Here is a 27,234-nt window from a genome sequence, read left to right on the forward strand (position 1 = left end):
AACTTGTTTGTTTTTGTTGTATGGTAACAATATATTATTCCTGAGGCCTGATACTCTGCCACATTACTATAAATACTATAAGGGATGGCTTCTCTAGCTCCAGTTTCATCGTTTTCACCATATTGGATACATTTTGTGTGACATTTCTAGAACTTCAATATACAGATCCATAGCCATAGCCAGACTGTCATGATTGGTACATACTGCCCCCAGTGTGCAGGACAAAGGAGACCCCCGATGCTCCAGATACATGAGCCCTGTTATAAAGAGCAGCCATAAATCTGAGGTAGCTGGGGAGCAGTGAGCAGGCATGGAGGTGTGAGGAGAACCATCACATGCCCTCAGGTCAGCAGTGAGGAGAGATGGCCAGGGACAGGCAGCAGTGTGGCTATTGAGAAGATTGGTGTCAAATGTGACACCCTGACAGGATTAGAGAGCTGTCTGTGAGCCCCCTCCCTCCATCAGACCGGGGAGGAGAGAGGAGGGGCCTGAGGCTGAGCTCTCCAAAGCTCACCTTACTTTGCTACGACTTTCAAATGTAATTACTACAGCAGGATTATCAAGTGTTGTGCAGCCCTCCCAGCACTACTGCTCCCAGCACTACTGCTCCCAGCACTACTGCTCCCAGCACTACTGCTCCCAGCACTACTGCTCCCAGCACTACTGCTCCCAGCACTACTGCTCCCAGCACTACTGCTCCCAGCTGGGGCAGGAGCCGGGCATGTTAGGTCCTGTATCAGAGGCACTTGGAGGAAATCAGGGATTGTCCCCGAGATCTGCACTGGCCGGAGGGATCCTGCCATAGTCTGCTCACACATAGACCTGTCTGCATTTGCTGCCTATAGCCAACACTTTGCTTGGACTTTGCAGGTCAATCAATGGCTCTTTTATGCCTCCTGGATGAGGTATGAAGCCCGGGAGTTCACACTGAGCGCTGCTTCCACTGGAGTCCAGCTGATCCTGCTCCTTACTGGTGTGAGGAGCCTTCCCACCCCCCGGAGAAGCCCACGTCTAGGTGAGTACATTGCTCTCCATGTTCCTCAATGGGTGCACTGTATGTTATGGGGGCAGCAGACGGCTGCTTGTGAGGATCAGGATGCTGCATGAACAGGGATTTTCTGTAAGTTCATTGAAAGGTATCTGGAGTGCATTCTGCCTATTTCGAAGGTACAGCTGCTTTGTGTGGGATTCTGTGATGTGTATTTGGTATATGAGAACGCAGGGTTGCTGTATGAGGCGCCAAGAGCGCAGGGTGGCTGTATTGGGCACGGGGTCGTTGTATGGGGCGCAGAGTGTGAGGTTGCTGTATGGGGCGCGAGGTCGCTCTATGGGGCGCAGAGTGCGAGGTTGTTGTATGGGACGCGAGGTCGCTCTATGGGGCGCAGAGTGCGAGGTTGTTGTATGGGACGCGAGGTCGCTCTATGGGGCGCAGAGTGCGAGGTTGTTGTATGGGACGCGAGGTCGCTCTATGGGGCGCAGAGTGTGAGGTTGCTGTATTGGGCACGGGGTCGTTGTATGGGGCACAGAGTGCGAGGTTGTTGTATGGGACGCGAGGTCGCTCTATGGGGCGCAGAGTGTGAGGTTGTTGTATGGGACGCGAGGTCGCTCTATGGGGCACAGAGTTTGAGGTTGTTGTATGGGACGCGAGGTCGCTCTATGGGGCGCAGAGTGTGAGGTTGTTGTATGGGACGCGAGGTCGCTCTATGGGGCGCAGAGTGTGAGGTTGTTGTATGGGACGCGAGGTCGCTCTATGGGGCGCAGAGTGTGAGGTTGTTGTATGGGATGCGAGGTCGCTCTATGGGGCGCAGAGTGCGAGGTTGTTGTATGGGGCGCAGAGTGCAAGATTGCTGTATGGGGCACGGCGTCACTCTATGGGGCGCAGAGAGTGCAAGGTTGCTGTATGGGGTGCAGTGAGGTTGCTGTATGGGGTGCTGTGAGGGTGAGGTTGCTGTATGGGGCTCGGGGTCACTGTATGGGGTGCAGAGAGTGTGAGGTTGCTGTATGGGGCTCGGGGTCACTGTATGGGGTGCAGAGAGGGTGAGGTTGCTGTATGGGGCACGGCGTCGCTCTATGGGGCGCAGAGTGCAAGGTTGCTGTATGGGGTGCAGTGAGGTTGCTGTATGGGGCTCGGGGTCACTGTATGGGGTGCAGTGAGCGCGGGATCACTGTATGGGGAGTAAAGGACTTGGGGTTGCTATGTGGAGTGCAGTACCAATGGAATCGCTGTGTTGGGTGCTGAGCACATGGGGTCGCTGTGTGAAGTGTTGAGGGCCATTTACTGGGTGTACAGTGCTCAGCGTTAGCACATGGGGTGTATGGTACCTAGGTAAGTATTTGTAAGTACTGTATGTGAGGTGTACAGTGGGTCAGCATTTCAGTTGTGCAGTGTTTGGTGCCCAGACAGTATATGGGATGTTTAGTGCATACAGCTCTTTTACTGTATACTTTGTGCAATGATGACTGTATTCAGCCAATATATGGGATGCTTATAACTCACTGTTACATATTCCGAGCAGAATGATCATGTTCTTTTCTCCTATGTGATGGGACTTCATATAATGATTGTTTTGCTTGTCTGTTCCGCTCCTCAGCTTGTCAGATGTACTGTTGTACAGATCAGGTCTTCCTGGCAGCCGGCCTGTGTAGTGGGAGAAAGAGTAAGTGGATGAAGAAGCAGCAGCCCCCTCAGATCCTGGTCTACAGGCAGCAGTTATAGGGCCATCCTATTGTGTCTTATGGGAGTCTTATCTAGACTAACAAGCATTTATCAAGATCTTCTGACAGTGGCTGATCCTGCTGGAGAAAACTTTTCCCTGGCTGTGTGCTTGTGATCATTGGTCAGATCTGATGAGAAAGGGAAGACCATTGTAATTGAGGGAGCCATCCCCCATAATAACCCTCTCACCACTGTGTTCTGGTGTCACAGCTCCGCAGCCCTGCATTGTGCAATGATCATGCTCCCCTGGCTCATCATCTTCCTCACTAGCTGGACTTTCTGCGAAAAGTTCTCTCTCTGTTATGGCCTAGACTACGATTATCCCTATTATGACACTGAAGAGGAAAAACCTGAGGTCATTGACTACAAGGATCCTTGTAAAGCTGGTGAGTCCCAATATTTTTCATTCAGGGTTGTAATCTCTGCACGATGCAGCATCTAATGCTGCTTACCGTATTAAAGGCTCACGTGTGGCTGGCACTGGGCACCGGGCCAGAGGGGTGGGTGGTGTATGTGTCATTTGTAGACAAATGTTCTTCCTCACAGGAGAAAAAAAAACACTGGAAAATAAAAATCTTTAAAATTATTATCTTCTGTCAGCTTGTTAAATTTTGCTCTGCAGACCCTTAGGTCGGCTGCTGAGGAGCGTATGAAAAATCTTCTAAGTTTTATCCAGAAAACTTGGAAGATTTTTATTTGATTTACATCCGTCCGTGTGCGATCTGTTTTTCATATAGCTCCATTAACCATGTTCGTGATCAAATACAGTTTTCTATGTTTGTAAGAGAAATATACCCAGAAAATTTTGACATCACTCTGGTCAGTGTGGAATCCGATTATTTTTTTATTTTTATTTTTTAAATTTATTTTGCAATAAATGCACCCATAGACTTGAATGGGCAAGTCTTGAAAGAAGGTAATGAACACTGCATTTTTGTTCCTCACATACAGTTGGACATAGAAAAAAATTGTTCATCAGAACCGCCAATTTATATGCACGAGCCCTAAGCTAATCTGTTATGAGAAGTGTGATCAAATTCCCTGTCTTACCCAGCTTTCCTGGAGCCCTGACAGACAAGTCTGCTTAATTCTCCAGGTTATTAGAGCAGATGGTTGTCTGTCTTGTCAGACTACATAGTGCCTTTGATTCTGTAACGCAAAGTTCACGAGGACTCATTGCGTTTTTACATACGACATCATGTGAATGAAATGCAACGGTTGCGAAAAATCCAGACTCATTCGATTTTTGATCCCAAATCAAAACTTTTCCAGCTTAACGTTCATTGTCACCTGTGACAATCACTCACAACGTGTCGGCAATTTTAGTACCCATATTGCAGCCTAAAATGCTCCAATAACTACAATGCAAATCTCTCCCTTTTTTTGTATAACTAAAGTCACAGTGATGTCTTAACTGTCCTGGGATCCTGACTATTAGGCCGGCGTCACACTAGCGTTTTAAACGGCTGAGTGCAATGCGATAAAAAAATCGCATTGCTCTCGGACCAATGTTAAGCAATGGGGCAGCTCCCAGCAGCCGACTTTTTGTCGTCCGTTTTCCTCGGTCCGAGACAATCGCAGCATGCTGCGATTGTCTCGGACCGAGGAAAACTCTCGGCTCACTCGCACCCATATAAGCCTATGGGTGCGAGTGAGACAGCGCACACCACTCAGATATCATCCGAGTGATGTGCGTTATAAGCGGACCCCAGCAATGGAGGAGATGGAGAAATTCATTTCTCCGCCTCCTCCGCAGCTGTGCTCCGATCCTCCCTGTGCGAGAGAATCGGAGCACAGACGCAAGACACTCGGCTCCTGCTCTGCTGCGAGCAGGAGCCGAGTGTCATTAGCATATTGCATCCGATGATCTCGCATCGGATGCAATACGCCAGTGTGACGCCGGCCTTACGATTAAGTTACAACCTATTGTGGATAGAGGATGAATTAAGGGATTTTTTTTTTTTGGGGGGGGGGGGGAGGGGTGTTGGAGGGTCGGTGCTTTTTAACTGTTTGTATATTCCTTGCATATAATACATGAGTAAAGTGGTGTTGCTAATGGTTCACACTGACGCTGGTAAATCGCAAATAATCAATAATAAATATTTGTCCGGAGGGCCAGGGTTGCCCTGGGCCTTCTGTGGGAGCGGAGTACCGCAGCTCACGCTACGATAATGCATCGTGCTACCGATTCCGACACACCTGTGCAGATGTCAACCTTTTGGGTATGATTAGAACTATACATTGCTTGTGTTATTATAGGCAGCATTATATCACTTTTTTTTTTTTTTTTTTTTTTTTCAGACCTTCTTAGTGCCTTTATATGTATACTCTGCTTCTACTATACATAATGAGGCGGGAGATTGTCTCCTTTGATCCTGTGTCACAAATGCAGAAAATCCCAGCTTATCAAGTACCATAGGGCTGAGTTTGTTATATGGGGCGACGTATTGTCACGATGTAGGACATTAGCTATAGGTCTCCATAGGGCTGCTGCAGATAAAGCCACCGCATTATCTTACTTCAGATAGTTATCACAATGTACAACCAATGGCCACAAGGAGTTAAGGCTGTGTGCACACGATGCGGAATTTGTGCGCATCCGCAGCGGATTTTTCCGCGCAGAAACGCTGCAGTTCCGCACAGTGATTTACAGTACAATGTAAATCAATAGGGGGAAAAAAAAAAGCTGTGCTAATGGTACGGAAAAATCCGTACTGAATCTGCTACGGATCGAAAAGAAGTGCATGTCACTACTTTTGTGCGGAACTGCAGCGTTTCTGCACCCTTCCATTATAGAGATCCGCAGTGGTAAAATCCGCATTAATTCTGCATCAAAATCCGCGGCAAATCCGCAGCTGCGGTTTCTGCCAGGAGAAGCGGATTTTGTGCGGAAAATTCTGAACCCCAATCCGCATTGTGTGCACATAGCCTAATACCCATTCAGCTCAGCTCCATCTGTAATACTACTACCTGAGAGGCTATTCCTACCACTGTGAGAGGATTCCCCTTTGTTTATTAACGTGTCATATCCTATCCAAGGCTTCACGTGTCAGGGCTGAGAGGGTGGAGGAAGGAGAGAGTTGGGTGTAACTTTAAACAGGAGGAGGAGGTGCTGTCTCTTTCCTCTTCGGCTTTATTGCCCCCTCACATTTGTGCAGGGCTGCAGTTGCCATGCAGCACTAACAGCCTGGGGTCCTCATTGTTCCTCCAGTTATTGCCCCTTATGGGAGATTCTCCACAAGCTTTACCTCCGATTACAAGCCAGTGGCATTTGTGTTCAATGTCGTATGATTTGTTGAAAATGTCTTGTATGTCATTCCAAATATATAACCGTTTCCCCAAACCCTCTTATAGCCGTAACTCTTTTCCAGGCTGCCCAAAAAGACTTAAATGGCTATGACGAGGTTTTCATGAGTTTTTGACGCTGCACATTTTTGCTGTGTCAAAAAGCGCAGCATCTTACAGATCTGGCAAAGTGGATGGGATTATTTATTGATATATTGTGCCCATTGTGCTTCTTTTTACTCAAATATCCTAAAAAAGGTCAAAACGATCTAATATCGAGGAGTAACTTTCAAATGATACATATATCCGAAAAAAGAGGAAGCGTCAATGCCCAAATAAATAACAAGTTATCTTTATTCAACAGTTATCCACATATAATTAATACATTATTTTTAAATATCTAAGCCCTGTATAACCAAGGATTGTAAAATGCAGAATGTAACAAATATTGCGCAGTAGTAATATGATAAAGTATGAAAGCTCCTATTTAGTATTTTTGGTAAGAGAATAAATCCACAAATGGGTGCCATAATGTCTATATATGAGCCAATGAAAAAAAATGCAACAAAAAATCAATTTGGAGTTTGAGCATTAAATAAATAAGTAGATATCTCAACTTGTGATGAGTGAACATGCTCGGATAATGTGTTATCAGAATAGAGAAGATACTCTGGTAACACCCGCTCATCACTAATGTTAACTAAATATATATGGACAGCTCAAAAGATAAAGTGACAAGATTAATTCAAAGACATTTTTGGCCAATAAATATATGCATAAATAATGCATACATGGATGCCAAATAATTATATTTATATATAAAAACTAACTAAACTAGTGGATTCAGAGCTGTGCAAAACTAACATAAACCTAATAGCCACTTAAAATTATTACATACATACAAATCCAAGTGGGATGTGGTGCAGAGACCCCTACGCACGTTTTGCGTCAACTCCTTTAGGGGGTGTCTTCTTTTTTTATTTAGCGTAAACTGACCTGCGGTGTGTTTCAAATCCACGTGTCTATTACTTTTGCGGATGCGCTGACTTTTATGAGCAGGTCACCTTGCAATAGATGTAGAAAATCCTCAGGTAAAAGCACTGCACTTTTAGTGCATTCCTTCCCACAGCAGAGCACATCAAAAACACATGTAATCTGCACCTGACTGTGTCAATAACATTTTGTAAAAGCCAAATACCAGGAAGTATCAAACTTTATTTAAAACATTACACACCAACACTGCATTGTCAAAAATGTGATAACGATAGTAGCCAAATTTATGTAATATGTACTGAAAATCTGCAATATCAAGTCCACGTTCACGGCCACGTATTTAAATGGTCAGTATTTTACCTCAGTATTTGGAAGCCAAAACCATTATTTATCAATACACCCAAAATAAATACAAGATCCTATTTGACCATGAGTCGATGTGCGATCCAGTCTAGTTATGTGGATCAGTCATTACACTGGCTACCCATTCATTACAGGATACAATTCAAAGTACTTGTTCTCAACCAACAAAGTTCTCCACAGTTCGGCACCCCCTTACATCTCCTCCCTCATTTGTCTATCAGCCTAATAGACCGCTGCGCTCTGCAAATTACTTTCAATTAACCTCTGCACTAATCCGTACCTCCCACTCCCGACTCCAAGACTTCTCCCGTGCTGCGCCAATCCTCTGGAATGCTCTACCCCAAGATATTTGGACCATCCATAATTTGCATAGTTTTAGGCGCTCTCTCAAAACACATTTGTTCAGAGCGGCCTATCACATTCACTAATCAAAGTCCTTTTATGTCTGTGTGTGTGTGTGTGTGTAGCCCATTCACTATCCCCATCTATTCCCCAACCCCTGAAGATGGCTGGACCATGATTGTAAATACATCATTGTAAATACACACTTGTACTTTGCATCTCCCCCACCTCATTGTAGATTGTAAGCTCTCACGAGCAGGGTCGTCTTATTTTGCTTTAATTATTGTATTGTTAACGTTGTTACTTATGACTTTTGTGTTTGAAACTGTTAAACTGTAAAGCGCTGCGGAATATGTTGGCGCTATATAAATAAAGATTATTATTATTATTATTATCCAGGTACTGCAGGTGGAAGTAGATGGGAAGCCACACAGAGCTGCGCAAACAGTATGCTAGTGGAGCGCCCCCAGACACAGGGCCACGCGTTTCCGGTACCGGGCCTCTCTGGTTCGGTTCTGAGGCTGTGACGGTGGCTAGACCCGGTCCGCGACCCTGCTAAGGGGCGTCCAATAAAGGTGGTATAGTCTGTCAGGGGTTCGTGACGCCACCTGTGGTGTTCGGTCAGGGTGACTGACGCTGCTGTGGGGTCCGCTGGGGTGATGGAATGGCAGCTGGATAGTATACCTTCCCACAGGTGAAGTATGTCCCCAGGGCTTCCCAGTAAAGTGGATGGTGGTGGTGTAAGGTGCAGTCAATAACGAGGACACAAGGTTAGTCTCTTTACCTCTTTACTAAAGACTTCAGGATCCTCAATCCAGAGCATGTTTAACAGGGCTATCAGAGACAGGCCGGCCTGATGGGCACTTCCAGAATTTCCCTCGCAGATGGAAATCGTTGCCCACCACTAGCGCCTGTGTGTTGTAGTCCTACCCTGCTGAGCATTCGGAATAGTCCTCACAACTGCTGTTCTCGTTCGTTCTCTACAGCTCTCTCTCTCTTTAGTTCCAGATGTTGCTAGTTTCTCGTCCCCCAGTATGTTTTGGCTAGGACGCACCCGTATGACGGGAAGGCCTGGAGGTCTTCCGGGACCCTAGAGACGCCCCTCTCCCACTGTTGCCCCCTACGTCTTCTTAGGAAATTTAAGGTAGACAGCCAACCTATAACTAACTGTCCTGCGGAGTTCGAAGTAAGGCCTAGAGTCAGTTACTCCCGCGGTGTTCCGGCCACCGGCTACGCGCCTCAGTAGGATGTTGCCTCGGTCTCACGGCACGACTCCTACTGGTACTCATTTTTGCTTGATCTCGTTTACACTGTTCCACAATATCCTTCCTTTCTTGTCTCTTTCTTAGGATACCGCCGCAAGGTATTGGAGGCGCGGTTCCGTAACGTTCTGTTCTGTTAGCTAGGCACCTGCCAGGTTCCCACGCCTGACAGGGACCCCCCTGTGTCTTCTCCCTGCAACACCCCCTGCCACGGGATGTTGCCTGAATCCAACCCAGTCAGCTTCTGACTAACTTCCTATCCAACCCCTAGTTTTACCAGTGTGAGGGGCCCAATAAATAAAGCCTTTTGCTCCCCCTAGTGGCTGGAGTGTGAAGTGTAATGTGTTCTGGTGATACCTGGTCAGGAGAATTCCTTCAGTGCCATCAGACGTACCATCTCTCCCCTTAGTAGCAGAGTGTCATACTGCAACGACCAGATCTCTGGGGCACTGCACTAGAAGTCAGGCCTCCAATCACTACTCAACGGATTTGCTTTTTTTTTTTTTTGGGGCCATGATTATGACACAGCCCTCGCCTACCAGATAGGTCTGGCAAGTGCTTGTATGCCCTGTGAACAAAATGAACAAAATAATTGGTGGTTAAATTTCCAATGGCCGAATCATCTCTGCCCTTGCATCATCTGTCGGACAAGAGTCAGGAGGCCCCCATACACATCAGATGGTCTGTCTAAATCTTTTGGGTTAATCTGACTATTTATGTGTATAGGGCACCAGCGTACACAGACAGGAAAGGGCACTTGTACAAGAACAATATCTGGGCCCTTTGCAATCCAATAGCTTATCATAACGCACAAGTCCACCTGTTTTATAAGTGGAAATGGGCTCCTCGTGGTCCCCTGTGCAGTTGCACCAATGATTTGTCCACCCCTGGTATAGGGGCCTTTACAATGGTGAGCATTACATTTATCTATAAGTTATTAGTAGCTTCTGTTAGTAATTCCCCAATAAGATCACAGCAAATATTGTGTAGCTCCAAAACTTGGATCTGCAGCATGCATTTTTATTTTCTTCTTATGGAAAATTACACACTTTGGTATATGTATCTGTAGCACACTGTAAATCTGTTGGTATAATATCAGAATCTATAATATAACTTTTTTTTTTTTTGGTGGTGGGGTATAAAAATATATATATATTTTTTTAAAGATGCATAGAACTCTGCCTACACACATTCTCCTTTACAACTCGGAGGCATGCTGGCAGCAGTATTTTTGTATATCTGCAGATTCTGGAAACAAGTTAAAAAAAATGTGACAGCATAATGATGATTAGCCAAATGCTACACAGATGCTAAACTGTCATGTTCATGTAGAGAAGGCAGTGATTGTTTTGTGTCGATCTGACAATAATTAAGACTTCTGTGTAGCGAGAGTAATCCAATGTATGGTTACACAAGAAATATATAGAAATCTTAAATGATTCCTTAGGCCGGGTTCACATTGCGTTAACAGCAGCCCATTCAATACATGCGTTACAGCAGCCCGTTAACGTAAGTGCCGGCATTCCATCGCGCTAGCGCAGATAGAGCATCTGCTAGCTCTATCTGCGCTAGCGGTGACGGACCCGGAAACGCTGCAGCCCGCGTCCCATTTTGGGCGTGCGCTAGTGATGCGTCCGACATAGGAAGTAATGGTGGCATTAACGGACTGCGTTACACCGCGTTATGCCGCGGTGTAACGTAGTCCGTCTAACAGACGTCCAAAATGTAATGTGAACCTGGCCTTAGGCCGGCTGCTCACGATCCAGAACTAGCAGCACTTTGGACGCAGCACATGTTTGCTGCGTCCAAAGCGCTGCCTTCTATTGAATGCAGGTAAACCTGCATGTGATCACTCAACTGTGCGGGTTTACCTCATTCAATACATTTCTATTGACGTCATTTTTGTTGCGGCAACTAGCATCTCCACAAGAGAAATTGACATGCTGCGGTCTTGAAAGACGTGCCACATGTCAGTGTCCGCAGGTGATCCACAGGCGACTATGCATGCATAGTGGACATGATAGCACATGAGATTTCTAGAAATCCCATCCACTATGCTCTAACAGCTGGCCGCTGCAGGTTTGATGCAGCAACCCCCACATGTACTCAGGTTGGCTATCAGCCGTAAATCATGCAGCTGAGTCAACAAAACTTCTGAGCTCTAAAAAAATACTCGGAGATCACCTGACCATGCTCGGTAAAACCCGAGCAACGAGTACTCGCTCATCACTAGTAATAAAGGCTCCAAATACTAAAAGTGTGAATGAGGCCTAAAGCTTAATTTGCCAATGTGTAATGTGCTCCCACAACCCCATCAACTAAGAAAGTAGATGGCAGTGGCCAGAGACCTGTTTACGAGGACAGATAATTGGTAAATGTGGAAATTATGGTCCTGTTCAAGTCTAATGCTATTAATGAAGGAGTCAGAGGTCAAGGGTGAACTATGGGGTTTGGCCGTTAGAAGCTTAATAATGATCGTGTTTTACCAGGAGATGTTTTTCCTTATATAGATCCATGTATTATTTCTGTCATTGTGAATCCTATTTTGTCCTGTTTTTTATTGGGTGGAGTAGATAGTGATGTTTTCAGAACTCGCTGTACAATACGTTATAATGAAATATTAGGGGAGACGGCAGTGTCAGAACATCATTGAAATGGCTACGGTGCACAGCTGAAGAAACATATTATGTAACACTTCATTTTTCTTTTCCCCGTTATGCAATGAAATTGTAATGTTCTGTTTGAGTCACAAAGGAAATAATTGAATATGCTTTTCAATTGACCATGCTTAGCTGAGAGATGGCACACTGGAGGATTCTGGTAATCAAAACACCTTGCCCATAAAATAGTTTCTTATGTATTCTGCAATATATGTACAATACTTGTATAACATTATTAGATATGTTCTTGTGCATATGGTGAGGTGATAATTAACGTTATCTATATAAATGCATCTTTTATTCTATAAACACTGATTTTTCTTTTTGTTAAAATTTGACACTGATTTTTCTGTAGACAGTTTATACCATGTACGGTACATTGTGCTTTACATGATTGCTGTCAAAGTGGGTTTCTGGAAATAAGCATTTATTTATTCTTGTAGAGAGATTCGAGACTGAGCCACTATAGCTAGCCATATACATTATATATCTGTTGGCCAACTGATGCTTCAGCTGATCGTTTGGCCATCAGCCATCTGAGCAGACACTCTCATACATGAGAGCTCCTCGGTTTCCTTTGAAAAAGCCACCGACTGACACGTCAACCGGTGGCGTTTCTAAGGAATAACAATGCGATTGGCAGTGCAAAATTAGACATGCGCCATCAACGTCTCTCCTAACCATCAATGAGAAAGCACACCCATACACATTAGACCAAACCCATCGATATCGGTGGATTCAGCCTACATCAGTCTAATCTGTGTGGGGGCTTTATCAGTGTCCTTTCTGGCACAGGAGCATACCTGATCATGTGGTTGGGCCTGGTATGGCAAATGTCTTCATTCTGCTGAATAGTGGGGGTATATAAACGCCTTACAAGTCCTTTATATTATATTCTTAGGGTGTTGAACACTACTAGGGGTCCTTTTTCTTGAGCAGCCCGAGCGACTTTATTAGGTGCGATCATAGTAAATGTATTTTGTTTCTTATTGTTGGTAGTGCAGTCCTGAATAATGTTTTAATAATGATTTTTATTTGATTTGGTAAGATGCATTATTAAATCTTCAACGTTTCTACCTATGCAAGGGTCTTTATCAAAGACATCTGTGAAAGAAGATGCCGGTGACATCTGGAGTGTACTGTGGTTCTACCAGTCGAATGCAATATAGAACCACATTACACAGTACAGATCTTCAGCATCTTCCTTCACTGATATCCCTGATAAAGATCTTTGCATAAATCAAATGTTGGACAATCTATCAATAATGTATTGCTAGAACACAATTGAAGCATCATTCTTTTCCCTGTGCTGCTTTCTGTTCTGGGGCATTACATACTGCGTGATTAAAGAACATTATCATGTAGCTCTAACCTTGTTCAGAATTTATAGAAAAAAAACACTAGTGACGTCTGTGGAATATGTAATTAAGCCATGGACAACTTCGTATCTATTTTGTGGGAATGCAATCCACTACATACATTTTGACTTCAGGTTTTTAAAACTCTTTAAATGTCTTTCTGAAATTGGCCTCAACCATATTTCCTACCATTACCCTGAGCCAGTAAATCGTCATTCTTAAAACCTTAATATCTGCTGTCTAATTTCATTACATTGCAAATCACAAAATATTCCCTCTATTCATCTTTGGAGTGACCAAATCTCTAGTTAGTGGAAGTTTCTCATTGGAAGATGAGAACCCATGAGGTATATCTACGTCTTAATGGCATATGGCATATCTCCGTAGTCAATGGCTATCAAACAAGATGCAGTTCTCCAGCTTTTATACAATATGAACTTCAAGCCACCCTTCCCCTTGCCTCACCTTCACTTATGCAATAACTACAATTTGTCTTCTGCTCGTCAACATTGTGTTTTGTGAGCTTCTACCCACTTTATACTTCCAACTAAGACTCATGTCAATTTTGCAGCTCATACAGACCCTCTCTCCCTCACCCTAGTCTTTTTATCTCTTGTTTCTTCTTTATTTCTCCATTTAATGCTTATCAATTATATTTTGAAACTTGCATCCTACATTCCTTATTCATAGGGTCAGTTATTCATCAAATTCAAAAAGATGCCACCATTACACTTTTTACCCTTCGCCACGACAGCACCCCACATGAGAGAGAGGGATCCGCCCATAGGAACAGGAAACCTACAGAATAAAAGGAGGCAGTCCCCTTTCCTCCTCAGTTTAGGTTTCCTGTTCCTTTAGGAATCCGAAGGACCTGCAGTCAAGAGGATTCCTGGGCCATGCACCCGCCTGCGTCTGTCTCCGTGGGAACGGCAGGGGCTGCGGTTCCAGAGGCAGCGACGGGGGAGCCACTGCTTGCAGCCTCCCCCCTCGTCTGGTCAAGTCGCCATGGTCTGGGTCCGGTCACCGCTGGTCCGCCCGGCTCCATGAGGACGAGTGCGCTCTGCGGCCGGCTTAATATCCAGCAGCAGCGCCGCATGGTGAGAAGGAGCTGCGTGGCTAACCCGGAAGTTGCTGGAGCACTTCCGGGTTAGGTCCGGGGAGGCAGGAGATTCGGTGCCATATTTAAATCTGCGGCGCTAGCGTCGGCAAGTGTGTGTGAGTATGGCTTCACCGGCCGACGACGCGCACTTGGCTGCGACAGAGCGTTCTCCCAGCAAGGAGACAAGCGCCAGGAGCAGCACTAAGAATGGTGGTCGACCTCAGGAGAGATCTTCCACCAAACAGAGAGATCCCTTATCAAATAATCCGCCTCCAGAATCGGTACATGTCAGCTTCACTGGGAGAGTTTTTAAAAATCCTCTGCCTATATTACATTACACACTGAATGGGAAACCACTGGGTAAATCTGACAGGGAGAAGGACTTGGGGATCCTAGTTAATGATAAACTTACCTGGAGCAGCCAGTGCCAGGCAGCAGCTGCCAAGGCAAACAGGATCATGGGGTGCATTAACCCTGCTGTTCTGTTCGGTCTGGGGACACCTATTTTGAACTTTGGTATTTTTTGGGGTGTTCAAGATGCGGTTCTGAAACTTGTGGTTGATTGACTTAAATGAGGATGGGTCGGTTGGCCACGGGTTTCAGAGCCGCATCTTGAATATTTTAAAGAATATTGAAGTTCAAAGTCGGTCATTTTTGACCAACAGAACAGCAGGGTTAAAAGAGGTCTGGATACACATGATGAGAGCATTATACTGCCTCTGTACAAATCCCTAGTTAGACCGCACATGGAGTACTGTGTCCAGTTTTGGGCACCGGTGCTCAGGAAGGATATAATGGAACTAGAGAGAGTACAAAGGAGGGCAACAAAATTAATAAAGGGGATGGGAGAACTACAATACCCAGATAGATTAGCGAAATTAGGATTATTTAGTCTAGAAAAAAGACTGAGGGGCGATCTAATAACCATGTATAAGTATATAAGGGGACAATACAAATATCTCGCTGAGGATCTGTTTATACCAAGGAAGGTGACGGGCACAAGGGGGCATTCTTTGCGTCTGGAGGAGAGAAGGTTTTTCCACCAACATAGAAGAGGATTCTTTACTGTTAGGGCAGTGAGAATCTGGAATTGCTTGCCTGAGGAGGTGGTGATGGCGAACTCAGTCGAGGGGTTCAAGAGAGGCCTGGATGTCTTCCTGGAGCAGAACAATATTGTATCATACAATTAGGTTCTGTAGAAGGACGTAGATCTGGGGATTTATTATGATGGAATATAGGCTGAACTGGATGGACAAATGTCTTTTTTCGGCCTTACTAACTATGTTACTATGTTACTATGTATATGCTGATGTATGTTCCTCCTGTGTCCCCTTCCTCTAGACTAGGAAAAAGACACGCAAATCCAAGCACAAGGAATGTGCCTTATGTGCGCAGCCCCTACCGGATTCCTATACGAAAAGGTTATGCTCAGAATGCATTATGCTAACCTTACGTCAGGAGAATATAATGACTCCGTCTGACGTTAGAGCCATAATCCGGGAAGAGATGCAGGGTTTGGAGCATGCAAGTAGCACCAGTACCCGACAACCAAGCAGGTCCCCATCTCCAGCAAGCTCAGAGTCAGAGGTGGTACATAAATCCTCAGACGAATCGGAATCTCAGCCGAGTTCATCCGAAAATGAAGGGGGGCTGTGTCTGCTTAACAGCAGTGTAGACAACTTAGTAAAAGCTGTCAGAAGCACGATGGGGTGTCCAGACGATAAGGGAAAGAAGTCAGCTCAGGACATCATGTTCGCGGGATTAGGACAGAGAAAACGTAGATCCTTCCCCGTCATACCCACGATTAAAGATTTAATAAAGGAGTGGGATAAACAGAATACAAGAGGATTCCTACCATCATCCTCTAAGACGCTATCCCTTCAGCGATGAGAAGCTGAATTCTTGGTCAAAGGTGCCAAAAGTTGATGCGGCAGTAGCTTCAACTTCTAAACAATCGGTCTTGCCAGTGGAAGATTCGGGGATTCTAACTGACCCATTAGACCAGAAAGCAGAGGCCTTACTTAAAGATCATGGGAGACTAATACGGGGGCATTCAGGCCTGCCATTTCTGCTACTTGCACAGCAAGGTCGCTACTAGTGTGGATGGAACAACTGGAGGAACAAATTAGAGGTAGAACTTCGAGAGAGTCAATTCTACCGAAAATCCCTCTAATAAAAGAGGCTATAGCGTTCATGGCAGATGCCTCTGGATTCGCTACGCCTAGCAGCCAGATCAGCCTGCCTAGTGAATGCAGCCCGGAGGGCACTCTGGTTGAAGAACTGGAAAGGGGACGCACAAGCAAAGGCAAAACTTTGTGTGATCCCCTGCCAGGGTGAGTTCCTTTTTGGAAAAACACTGGATGAGCTCTTAAATAAAGCGGGAGAGTGAAAGAAAGGCTTCCCTAACCAATATCTTCCGTCTTACAGGAGAGCCTTCAGAAGACGGCCCTTTACCAGAAACAAACCGTTTGAGCAAAGGGATCGCTGGGAGACAAAGGATCCTAAACAAAAAGGTGCTCTGTTTAGCGGATCCTATAATACAAAGCGTAGCAAGTACCGCTAACTATGAAGTAGGCGGCAGATTAAAATTTTTCTTATCTAAATGGGAACAAATAACATCTAGCCATTGGATTCTGGACATTAGATACGGATTAAAATTAGAGTTTAACCTTCATGACCTTGGGATTTTTCGTTTTTCAGTGTTCGTTTTTCACTCCTCTCCTTCCTAGAGCCATAACTTTTTTATTTTTCCGTCAATTTGGCCATGTGAGGGCTTATTTTTTGCGGGACGAGTTGTACTTTTGAACGACATCATTGGTTTTAGCATGTCGTGTACTAGAAAACGGGAAAAAAATTCCAAGTGCGGTGAAATTGCAAAAAAAGTGCAATCCCACACTTGTTTTTTGTTTGGCTTTTTTGCTAGGTTCACTTAATGCTAAAATTGACCTGCCATTATGATTCTCCAGGTCACTATGAGTTCAGACACCTAACATGACTAGGTTATTTTTTATCTAAGTGGTGAAAAAAAAAATTCCAAACTTTGCTAAAAAAAAAAATAAAAAAAAATTGCGCCATATTCCGATACTCGTAGCGTCTCCATTTTTCGTGATCTGGGGTTGGTTGATGGCTTATTTTTTGCGTGCCGAGATGACGTTTTTAATGATACCATTTTGGTGCAGATATGTTCTTTTGATCGCCCGTCATTGCATTTTAATGCAATGTCGCGGCGACCTAAAAAACGTAATCCTGGCGTTTCGAATTTTTTTTCTCGCTACGCCGTTCAGCGATCAGGTTAATGCGTTTTTTTATTTGATAGATCAGGCGATTCTGAGCGCGGCGATACCAAATATGTGTAGATTTGTTTTTTTTTTATTGACTTATTTTGATTGGGGCGAAAGGGGGTTGATTTAAACTTTTATATTTTTTTTTATTTATTTCACATTTTTTTAAACTTTTTTTTTAATTTTTGCCATGCTTCAATAGCCTCCATGGGAGGCTAGAAGAAGGCACAGCACGATCGCCTCTGCTACATAGCAGCGATCTGCTGATCGCTGCTATGTAGCAGAAATGGAGGTGTGCTGTGAGCGCCGACCACAGGGTGGCGCTCACAGCCACCGGTGATCAGTAACCATAGAGGTCTCTAGGACCTCTATGGTTACCATCCTGACGCATCGCCGACCCCCGATCATGTGACGGGGGTCGGCGATGACGTCATTTCCGGTTGCCCGGCCGGAAGCGGTAGTTAAATGCCGCTGTCTGCGTTTGACAGCGGCATTTAACTAGTTAATAGGTGCGGGCAGATCGCGATTCTGCCCGCGCCTATTGCGGGCACATGTCAGCTGTTCAAAACAGTTGAATGTCCCGGCTTTGATGCGGGCTCACCGCGGACCCCTGCGTCAAAGCAGGGGATCTGACCTCGGACGTACTATCCCGTCCGAGGTCAGAAAGGGGTTAATAGAATCCCTTGGGATTCTTTTATAGTAACATCGCCAAAAGGACGGGAACAACAAGAAGCTCTAGAGTCAGAAATCCTATCTCTATCTAAAAAAAGTCTTGATAGAGGTTCCCCAGGATCAAAAAGGGAAGGGGTTCTATTCCCCTTTATTTTTGATCAATAAACCAGATTGTTCATTTAGAACCATCATAAATTTAAGAAAATCAAATTCCTTTTTGTGTAACCATACCTTTAAAATGGAATCTATTAGTTCTGCCATCAAGCTTTTGTTCCTTAGGTTTGTCATGGCCGGGATAGACCTAAAAGATGCCTATCATCTTCCCATACATGCCGAACACCAGCAGTACCTAAGGGTAGCAGTCATCCTGGCAGGACAGGTTCGTCACTTTCAATATGTAGCAATGCCCTTTGGGCTTTCTATGGCTCCCCACATCTTTACAAAGGTGATTCTAGAAGTGATGGCTCATTTACGCCAGCAGGACACTTTAATAATACCCTACCTGGATGATTTTCTAGTAATAGGAGATTCCATAACTCAATGTAAAATGCGGTTATCTAATGCGATCTCATCCCTACAGGAGTTGGGTTGGATCGTCAACTTCGAAAAGTCCAGGCTGAATCCAGACAGCGTTCAAATATTTCTAGGAATCCAGCTAGATTCAGTAAGTCAGAAAAGCTTCCTCCCGCATTCAAAGAAAGTGACTATACAATCAAAAGTGTCAGAGGCAATGAAAAAACCCCTCATGACCCTGAGGAAGGCTGTCCTTACTAGGATCATTATCCTCATGTATACCAGCTGTACCGTGGGCTCAATTTCATACCCGCCAATTACAATATGAAGTATTGTCAGTCCAGGGGAAAAGACGACATCTGGAGAGTAAGGTAACTCTTTCCAGAGATGTCATAAAATCCCTATCCTGGTGGCTAGATATGGATCACCTTTCAAAGGGTGTACCATGGATGATAGATCCTTCTAAGAGGATTACCACTGATGCCAGCCCTATGGGGTGGGGTGCATATATGGAAGATGATCTGGTCCAAGACACCTGGAATCAGACAGAATTGACATATTCTTCCAATTGGAAAGATGTAAAAGCGGTAGAATATGCCTTAAGTCATTTTCTTCCACAGGTTCAGGGAGCACATGTGAGAGTTCTGTCGGACAATTCCACCGCAGTGGCATATATAAACCGTCAAGGGGGTACGCGATCAGGAACCCTGATGACCGTAGCAGCAGACATCTTCCAGTTGGCAAGTCTCATCTTGCATCCTTAACAGCCCTACACATCAGAGGGTCGGAAAACACCAAAGCAGACTACCTCAGTCGAAACAGACTACGCCAGGGAGAATGGACCTTAAACACATTCAGAATAATAACAGAAGCATGGGGCATACCTCAAATAGATCTGTTCGCCACAAGAGGCAACAGACAGGTAAAGATTTGCTTCTCTGAACCTCATGGATCATCCCGACATGTTGGACTCCCTTCACCACCCTTGGAAGTTCAAACTGGCATACGCCTTTCCTGCGATGTCTCTGATTCCACTAGTGATCAGGAAGGTCAGGAGGGAACAAGCAAGAGTAATCCTCATTGCACCCTTCTGGCCAAAGAAACCATGGTTCTCTTGTCTCCAGAGCATGTGTCTATGCGATCCATGAATCCTCCCATTAGACAAGGAGTTGCTGTCCCAGGGCCCATTTTTCCACCCGCAAGTGAAAGGGCTTCACTTGACGGCGTGGAATTTGAGCGGCAGTTATTAAATTCAAGAGGGTTTTTAGAAAAACTGGTAAACACCCTGTTACTAAGTAGGTAAAGATCTACCACCCTATTATATAGTAGGGTATGGAAAAAATTCTTAAACTTTTATACAATACCGTTCACTAAGCAAGTCCCGGTAATGCCTATTCTAGAGTTCCTACAAAAAGGTAGAGAATTAGGTTTATCGGTAAAAACCTTAAGAGTTCAGGTCTCAGCATTAGGAGCCCTATATGGAGACAATATAGCGGCTAATAAGTGGGTCTCCAGATTTATTAAGTCTTATGAATGTAGTAATCCGGTCCATATTCCCCGTCTACCTCCGTGGGATTTAAATTTAGTTTCAGAGGCCTTAACTGGCTCCCCATTTGAGCCACTAGATTCCATACCTCTAAATATTCTAACATATAACGTAGCCCTAACCTCAGCTAGAAGGGTTAGCGACATCCAGGCCCTATCGGTAGACCCGCCATTCTTACTGATATTTCAGGATAGAATAGTCTTAAAGCCTGACCCCTCATACCTCCCTAAGGTAGCATCCACCTATCACAGATCTCAGGAAATTTTTCTACCTTCCTTTTTTGATTCTCCTATAACCCCAGAGCAACATAAGTTCCACACCTTAGATGTCAGAAGAGCCATCCTGATGTATATAGAGAGGTCTCAGACATGGAGGCAGAGTAGGGCTCTGCTTATCTCCTTTCAGGGCCGCAAGAAAGGACATGGGGTCACAAAAGCTACCATATCTCGGTGGATCAGAGAAGCTATCTGTTTGGCCTACACATCAAAGGGCGAAATCCCTCCAGTGGGGATAAAAGCACATTCAACACGAGCCATGGCTTCCTCCTGGGCGGAACAAGCAGATGTACCAATCCACTTAATATGTAAGGCCGCAACCTGGTCTACACCTTCTACAACCATTACAGACTTGATCTTTCTACATCTTCTGACCTGGCCTTTGGTAGAGCTGTTCTCAGTACAGTAATCCCATCCAAATGACTCTCTGAAAGTCTCTCATGTGGGGTGCTGTCGTGGCGAAGGGTAAAAAGCTGGATTACTTACCGGTAATGCTTTTAATGAGTCCACGACAGCACCCATGTACTACCCTCCCTAAATTATGCACAGTTTCTTTTAAGTTCACAAGTAATGGTTGTATAGAGTTAAGAAATTTATGTTGCTGAGTAAGAATGAATATTAAAGCTTTTGCGGTTCCCTTTTAATACTCTGTAAACTAAACTGAGGAGGAGTGGGGACCGCCTCCTTTTATTCTGTAAGTTTCCTGTTCCTGTGGGCGGATCCCTCTCTCTCATGTGGGGTGCTGTTGTGGACTCATTAAAAGAGCATTACCGGTAAGTAATCCGGCTTTTCTATTCTATCTTGGTCCATGCTTGGTCAAGAATCTTGCCAATTTACAATTATTCGATGAGCATAAAGTCTCTAGTCTGTTACTGTACAGTTAATTATCATTCTCTAGTGCCAGTTGTACTTTCTCTTTATACACTTTAAAATACATATTTAAAGGAAAATAAATATTTATACACTTTCCGCTGTCGCTAGAGAAGGTAGTGGGTGCACCCACTCTGACTTTTTTTTTTTTTCAGGCACTATAAGCAAATAGTGCCAGTATCCCTATTCTGCCCCTCTCCCGTGGCAGGGTTGCTGACTCACTCACCGCCATGGTCCCCACCCCACACGTCCTCCTTCTCCGGCTGCTGCCCGGGTTCGGCGCACTGTGTGCAGATACCCAGGCACTGTGTATAGGGCACGCGTGCGCTCCCTCTTTCATTAAGGGGCCGTGCGCGCTGTCCTAAAGTGTCTCCAGCCAATGGCTGGGATACACTTATTATTTAAGGCACCTCCACCTGCATGCAAGTGCCTGTGCAATGTTGTTAGTTTGTTCCCTACACGCTTACTAGTTCTCAGGTCCATGTCAGCTAGTACCCGCTAGTTCTGCTAGTTTTTGTCCATCTGTCCTTAAACTCCTTGCTAAAACCTGCCTTGTCAGTCTGTATTTCAGCGGAAACCTGCCATGCCAGTCTGTATCAGTTGGATTCGCCTTCACCTGCCATGCCAGTCGGTATATCAGCCGCTCTCTCCTATTGGGCCGTTCCAGTTGCCTGTCCCTTGGGGATCAGCTGCTGTGTGTCCGAGGTCTATCCTCAAGTAGCACCATCTGGGGATCTAGTGAAGAGTCAGGTGCTCACCCAATCACGCCCCTCCAGGCTCTCCTTGAATTACGGTACAGTAGTACCACCATTCCCGTTACACAAATGCCAGCTCATGAGCCTTCTGAGTGCCTATTTCTAGTTAATGAGGCTCCGTCTTGGTTCTCTTTCAGTTCAGATCTTGAGATCCTACTCTCTTCTTCTCTGTGCTCTTGTCTTTATTTTTCGTTTATTCGTTTTCCATATCTTCTATTTGGACACCAGGACCATCTTGTTATAGACATAATTTAATGTTCTGAGTTTTTTTTCATTTAGTAACAGCTGTAAAGAGAACAGATGGGTTTAGGTCTCCAGATTACCCCTATGAAATAAAATCTATCCTCTACTTTTGATTTAAAATGCCATTTACAGTAATGTCTAACTTGCTCTCCTACTTCATATCACCGCTAGCGGCAAATACTTTTTATAGACATCATTATCTAAGCTCTAATTTAGAAAGCAGCTACTTAAGTCAAAACAATCATCTATGAAATGCATTTTTTTGGGTGAATTGTCTGCCAGATTTTCTTAGTGATTAAAACACTCGGAAGTCTATTAAATGACGTATGCTAAATCTAATGTCTAGATTTTGGGTAGGACTATATAATAAAAGAGGTGTTCCTGAAACATTGCTCTTTGCCCTTTTTTAATAGCATTTGTTAAATGAATGTAATACTACTGTATAAAGCAGTTAATAAAACAACTGAGCAGGGTGGATTTGATTTAAATCTAACTGATTTAAATCACTAGTCAGTAAGGCTTGATTTAAATCAGTGATTTAAATCAAAGTTTCTACTTATGAGTCATCTTCATCACCGCACTTCTCATGATGTTGTCTCATTCGCGCCACCAGGCCTTGCATCTTTGTTGCATCGTTTGCATTTTGCACGCATGCCTGCCTTACCGATAGGCAAAGGAGCTTCATTAAAATATTCCCAAACTGGGTCTCTTTTAAGGCCTGCTGCCATTATAAGGAAAGAATGTAATAAACCTCAGATCGTACACACAAACAGATCCAGACTTGTCTGTCTGTGGCTATGCTGCAGTATTGTGCTCAAAGTTTCACTTTCATTTTCTTGTCTGCTTGCCCTTCCTCCTCCTCACACTTAGATTCACATTCTTCTTGTGTTGTGCAGATCTATTCCACTCCAAACAATCAGAAACATATTGTCTAACTTCTTGGACTTGGCACTGAAGGGGTTGTTTCTGTGTTCATAGGTTTGTAGAACAATAGGATTAAGGTCTTTTTCTCAACTCTGTTCATGTTGTAACATTTTTGCCGTGAAGAAGAGGCTGGGACCTCTGCGGAGTCAAATTCAGTTTTGAGAACTGCGTAAGTAAAGCGAGCGTCTATGATAATATAGGAGAGAAACTGCCCACTAATCCTACAGAAACCTCTGGAAGAGCATGGCATTGTGAATGTTACACATATACAGCCTTTATTCTACTGAGTTAAACAACTCAGCTTTATCTCATGATGGAAGAACCTTTGGATGGTAAAATATTTTCCTCAAAAAGCAGTTTATTGAAAAAAATCCGATTTAAATAAAAAAAATCCGAATTTTATTATTTTTTTTTTTTTTTTTAAAAAAACATTGATTTTTATCCACCCTGCAACTGAGCAACACTCTACAATTACTATTTTAGAGGTCAGTCCTTTAAAACCATGCAGGAAAGGCTTTAGAGGTATAAAGGCCCTGGCCGTTTTATTTTACTCAGCAGTTAATCTGCCTTTACAAGCACTTATTGACTATTTTAGATGATGGTCACTCATTACACTTTAACCTCCTAGAGACAAATGATGGTAATGAAGATTCAGTATCGTTATACTGTTCATGTACTCTGGGTAGCACATGCCCTGTCTACATGAGGGGATTTGCTGCCAGTCATTGATAATTTTTAGGCCTGTATAGATCTACTTACAAAGGAGCATCTGCCTATTTGCTGGCTGTGTGTACTTAGGGCAATTATTGGCATCAAATATTTTTTATTAACCTTCATTAGGCCGATCATCTGATTGTGTTAAAGGTCTTTAATGAATGTAGGAGTTCTGAAGCCACATTCCATTATGCCTCCTTAATGAGCCGCAATTATGAAAGACTGTGTGGCGTACCTCCGGTACATATGAAATCTTGCATTAATTATTGTTTTATCATTTACTAGATCAGAAATGAGCAAAATATTGTAGAATTAAGGGTCAGTTAGATCCATGAACCAAAGTGACCTTTTTAATAGTCAGGTTAGAAGGACTTACAGACATAAGCAGAAAACAATCCTAATTAGGCACTCATGTCAACCTAGATCCTGAAGCTTGCTCCATGGAGATTCAAGCTTATTAACATAATTGGTGAGGCCTGATACTAGTCATTTTCAGCCTGTAAACCTTTGCTTATCAGCTGAATACATTGGTGTTTGCCAATTTTTTTATTTTTACCTTGGACCTTAGTTATAAATCTTGAGCTGTAAAACCAAATCTTATAATCTTTTTATGTAATGGGAAAGACCACAATTTACAAAAATAATAGTTTATGAAATAGCTATGTATATAGTAGTTATATTATTTAAGGGAGTTCTATATTTGTTTTGTTATTTTTTCAAATTCAACTATTTGTGACATATTCTTCCATTTTAACCTTAAAACTACCACAATCACCATCGTAGTCTTCTTAAGAATTGATTTTTTTTTAAAAAGAACACATAGCTACTGTTCATAACCATTACAATTTATCAACTCCAATGTTCTGTAAAATAGTGATACAGAGGGTGAAGTATTGAACATGTCAACAATTTTCAAAGTAAATGCATTTCTAAAGATGCTAGTGACATGACATTCTCACCAAATGTTGGCAACAACCCATCCAATCCACACAGGCAAAGAAATCAAACCATAGATGTCCGTAACTTTCATTGTGTAATAATGAGAAAATGACACAAGGTAAAGTAATGAATACATGAAGAAGGAGGTGCAAAAGCCATGAGAAAGTTATGACACCAGCTGAAATCTATCAGTTATTCTGCCATTTAATGAAAAAACAATATCAGCTGGTTCAACTGATGGCCTGTAAAAAAAAGTCTCATTTCCAAGGTGCCACACAAGAATCTTCTCATGATGGATAAAACCAATGAGCTCTCTCAAGACATTTGCAACCTTAATGTTGCAAATCATAATAATGGCATTGTTTACAGAAAAATTTCTGTACTATTGAAGGTTCCAGTGAGCACTGTTGGCGTCATAATCTGGAAGTGGAAAGTACATAATTTCACCATAACCTGTGCACGACCAGGTGCTCCCCCTATATTTCAAATAGATCAGCTTGGATCCAGGTCCTGAGCCCCCCCACCGATTGTCCAAATGACTCCTGAGAAGTGCACAGCTCCTGCCTCAACACATGAACAGAGCAGAGTATGAATTCAATTGATAACATAAACTTTTTTTTATTGAATCCTTACGCATGCTCAGGCAAGTACACTTAGGGTACCGTCACACTATAACATTTCGATCGCTACGACGGTACGATTCGTGACGTTCCAGCGATATCGTTACGATATCGCTGTGTCTGACACGCAGCAGCGATCAGGGATCCTGCTGAGAATCGTACGTCGTAGCAGATCGTTTAGAACTTTCTTTCATCGCTGGATCTCCCGCTGTCATCGCTAGATCGGTGTGTGTGACACCGATCTAGCGATCTAGCGATGCGATCCAACGATGCGTTCACTTGTAACCAGGGTAAACATCGGGTAACTAAGCGCAGGACCGCGCTTAGTTACCCGATGTTTACCCTGGTTACAAGCGTTAAACTAAAAAAAAAAAAACAGCACATACTTACATTCTGGTGTCCGTCAGGTCCCTTGCAGTCTCTGCTTCCAGCACTGTGACTGCCGGCCGTAAAGTGAAAGCAGAGCACAGCGGCTGTGCTTTCACTTTCACTTTATGGCCGGCAGTCACTGAGTGCGGGAAGCAGACTGCAAGGGACCTGACGGACACCAGAATGTAAGTATGTGCTGTTTGTTTTTTTTTTAGTTTAACGCTTGTAACCAGGGTAAACATCGGGTAACTAAGCGCGGTCCTGCGCTTAGTTACCCGATGTTTACCCTGGTTACCCAGGGACCTCGGCATCGTTGGTCGCTGGAGAGTTGTCTGTGTGATAGCTCCCCAGCGACCACACTACGATTTACCTACGATCACGGCCAGGTCATATCGCTGGTCGTGATCGTAGGTAAATCGTATAGTGTGACGGTACCCTCAGTTCCGAATTTGTAAGCTGTGCACTTTTGAGATTAGTGAGGACCCCAAAGATCTGCAGGCAATTGAAGGGACAAAAAATAAACTTAAAAAAAAAAAAAAGTTTAGATAGTCCTTTGAGAAAGTTGGTAACATTTATATGGTATAAGGCAAGCTCTCATAAAAAAATGAATATTTGTATATACAAACAAAAAACAGTAACACAAAACCATATGCATGATATCCATAAATCTGTATGTAACCCCTTATGTACAGCACCATGGAATTAATGGTGTTATATAAATAATCTATAATTGTCTAATTCTGTCTGTCTGTAATGGAAATCCCTCGTTGCTGATTGGTCGCGGGTGGCTTGCTGCGACCAATCAGCAATATTGGTGCGCAATTTAAACCCCACTCACAGCGTGACATAGTTCACTCACGTTTACTGAACAAGTTCTGTCAGTCAGTGCCACGTAGTTCAGTCATGTTTACTGAACAAGTTCTGTCAGTCACAGTGCGACATAGTTCAGTCACGTTTATTGAACAAGTTCTGTCAGTCACAGTGCCACATAGTTCACTCACATTTACTGAACAAGTTCTGTCAGTCACAGTGCCACGTAGTTCAGTCACGTTTCTTGAACAAGTTCTGTCAGTCATAGTGCAACATAGTTTAGTCACGTTCACTGAACACGTTCTGTCAGTCAGTGTGCTGGACAGATACTTCTTTACTGTACGCTATCACGATTTACGCTTCCTGTCTTCCAATGGGTCGTAAGCGAAAATATGATCCGATGATTTATTTTAATACAGTTAGATATTCATGTAATGGTTTATATATTTTGATGATCTGTTTAATAATTTTGTTCCGTTGTATTAAGTTCTATGAGCAATAAAATTTAATGATGTATGTATTTTACCCGGAAAATCCTGTGTATTCATTGCATTATTCTTAAATCTTCATACATAAACTACATACATATATTCTAGAATACACGATGTTAGAATCGGGCCACCAT

General features: G+C 43.7%; 1 protein-coding gene across 3 annotated transcripts in view; it reads left to right on the forward strand.

Moving 5' to 3' along the window:
* Positions 1–525: 525 nt before the first annotated feature.
* The window catches only part of TLL1 (tolloid like 1), a 227,100-nt gene continuing 200,391 nt past the window's right edge, over positions 526–27,234 (forward strand). Inside the window, exons 1-2 of one of the 3 annotated variants that reach the window (XM_069744191.1) lie at positions 526–1,015; positions 2,592–3,102. In XM_069744191.1, coding sequence (XP_069600292.1) covers positions 2,949–3,102 — 154 coding nt within the window. In that variant the 5' untranslated portion in view covers positions 526–1,015; positions 2,592–2,948. Of the gene's footprint in view, positions 1,016–1,049; positions 1,121–2,591; positions 3,103–27,234 lie in introns of those variants that run through there. The other 2 variants (XM_069744192.1, XM_069744190.1) reach the window with 2 other exon arrangements.

Source organism: Ranitomeya imitator, chromosome 1 (assembly GCF_032444005.1).
Source record: "Ranitomeya imitator isolate aRanImi1 chromosome 1, aRanImi1.pri, whole genome shotgun sequence".
Lineage (NCBI taxonomy): Eukaryota > Metazoa > Chordata > Amphibia > Anura > Dendrobatidae > Ranitomeya > Ranitomeya imitator.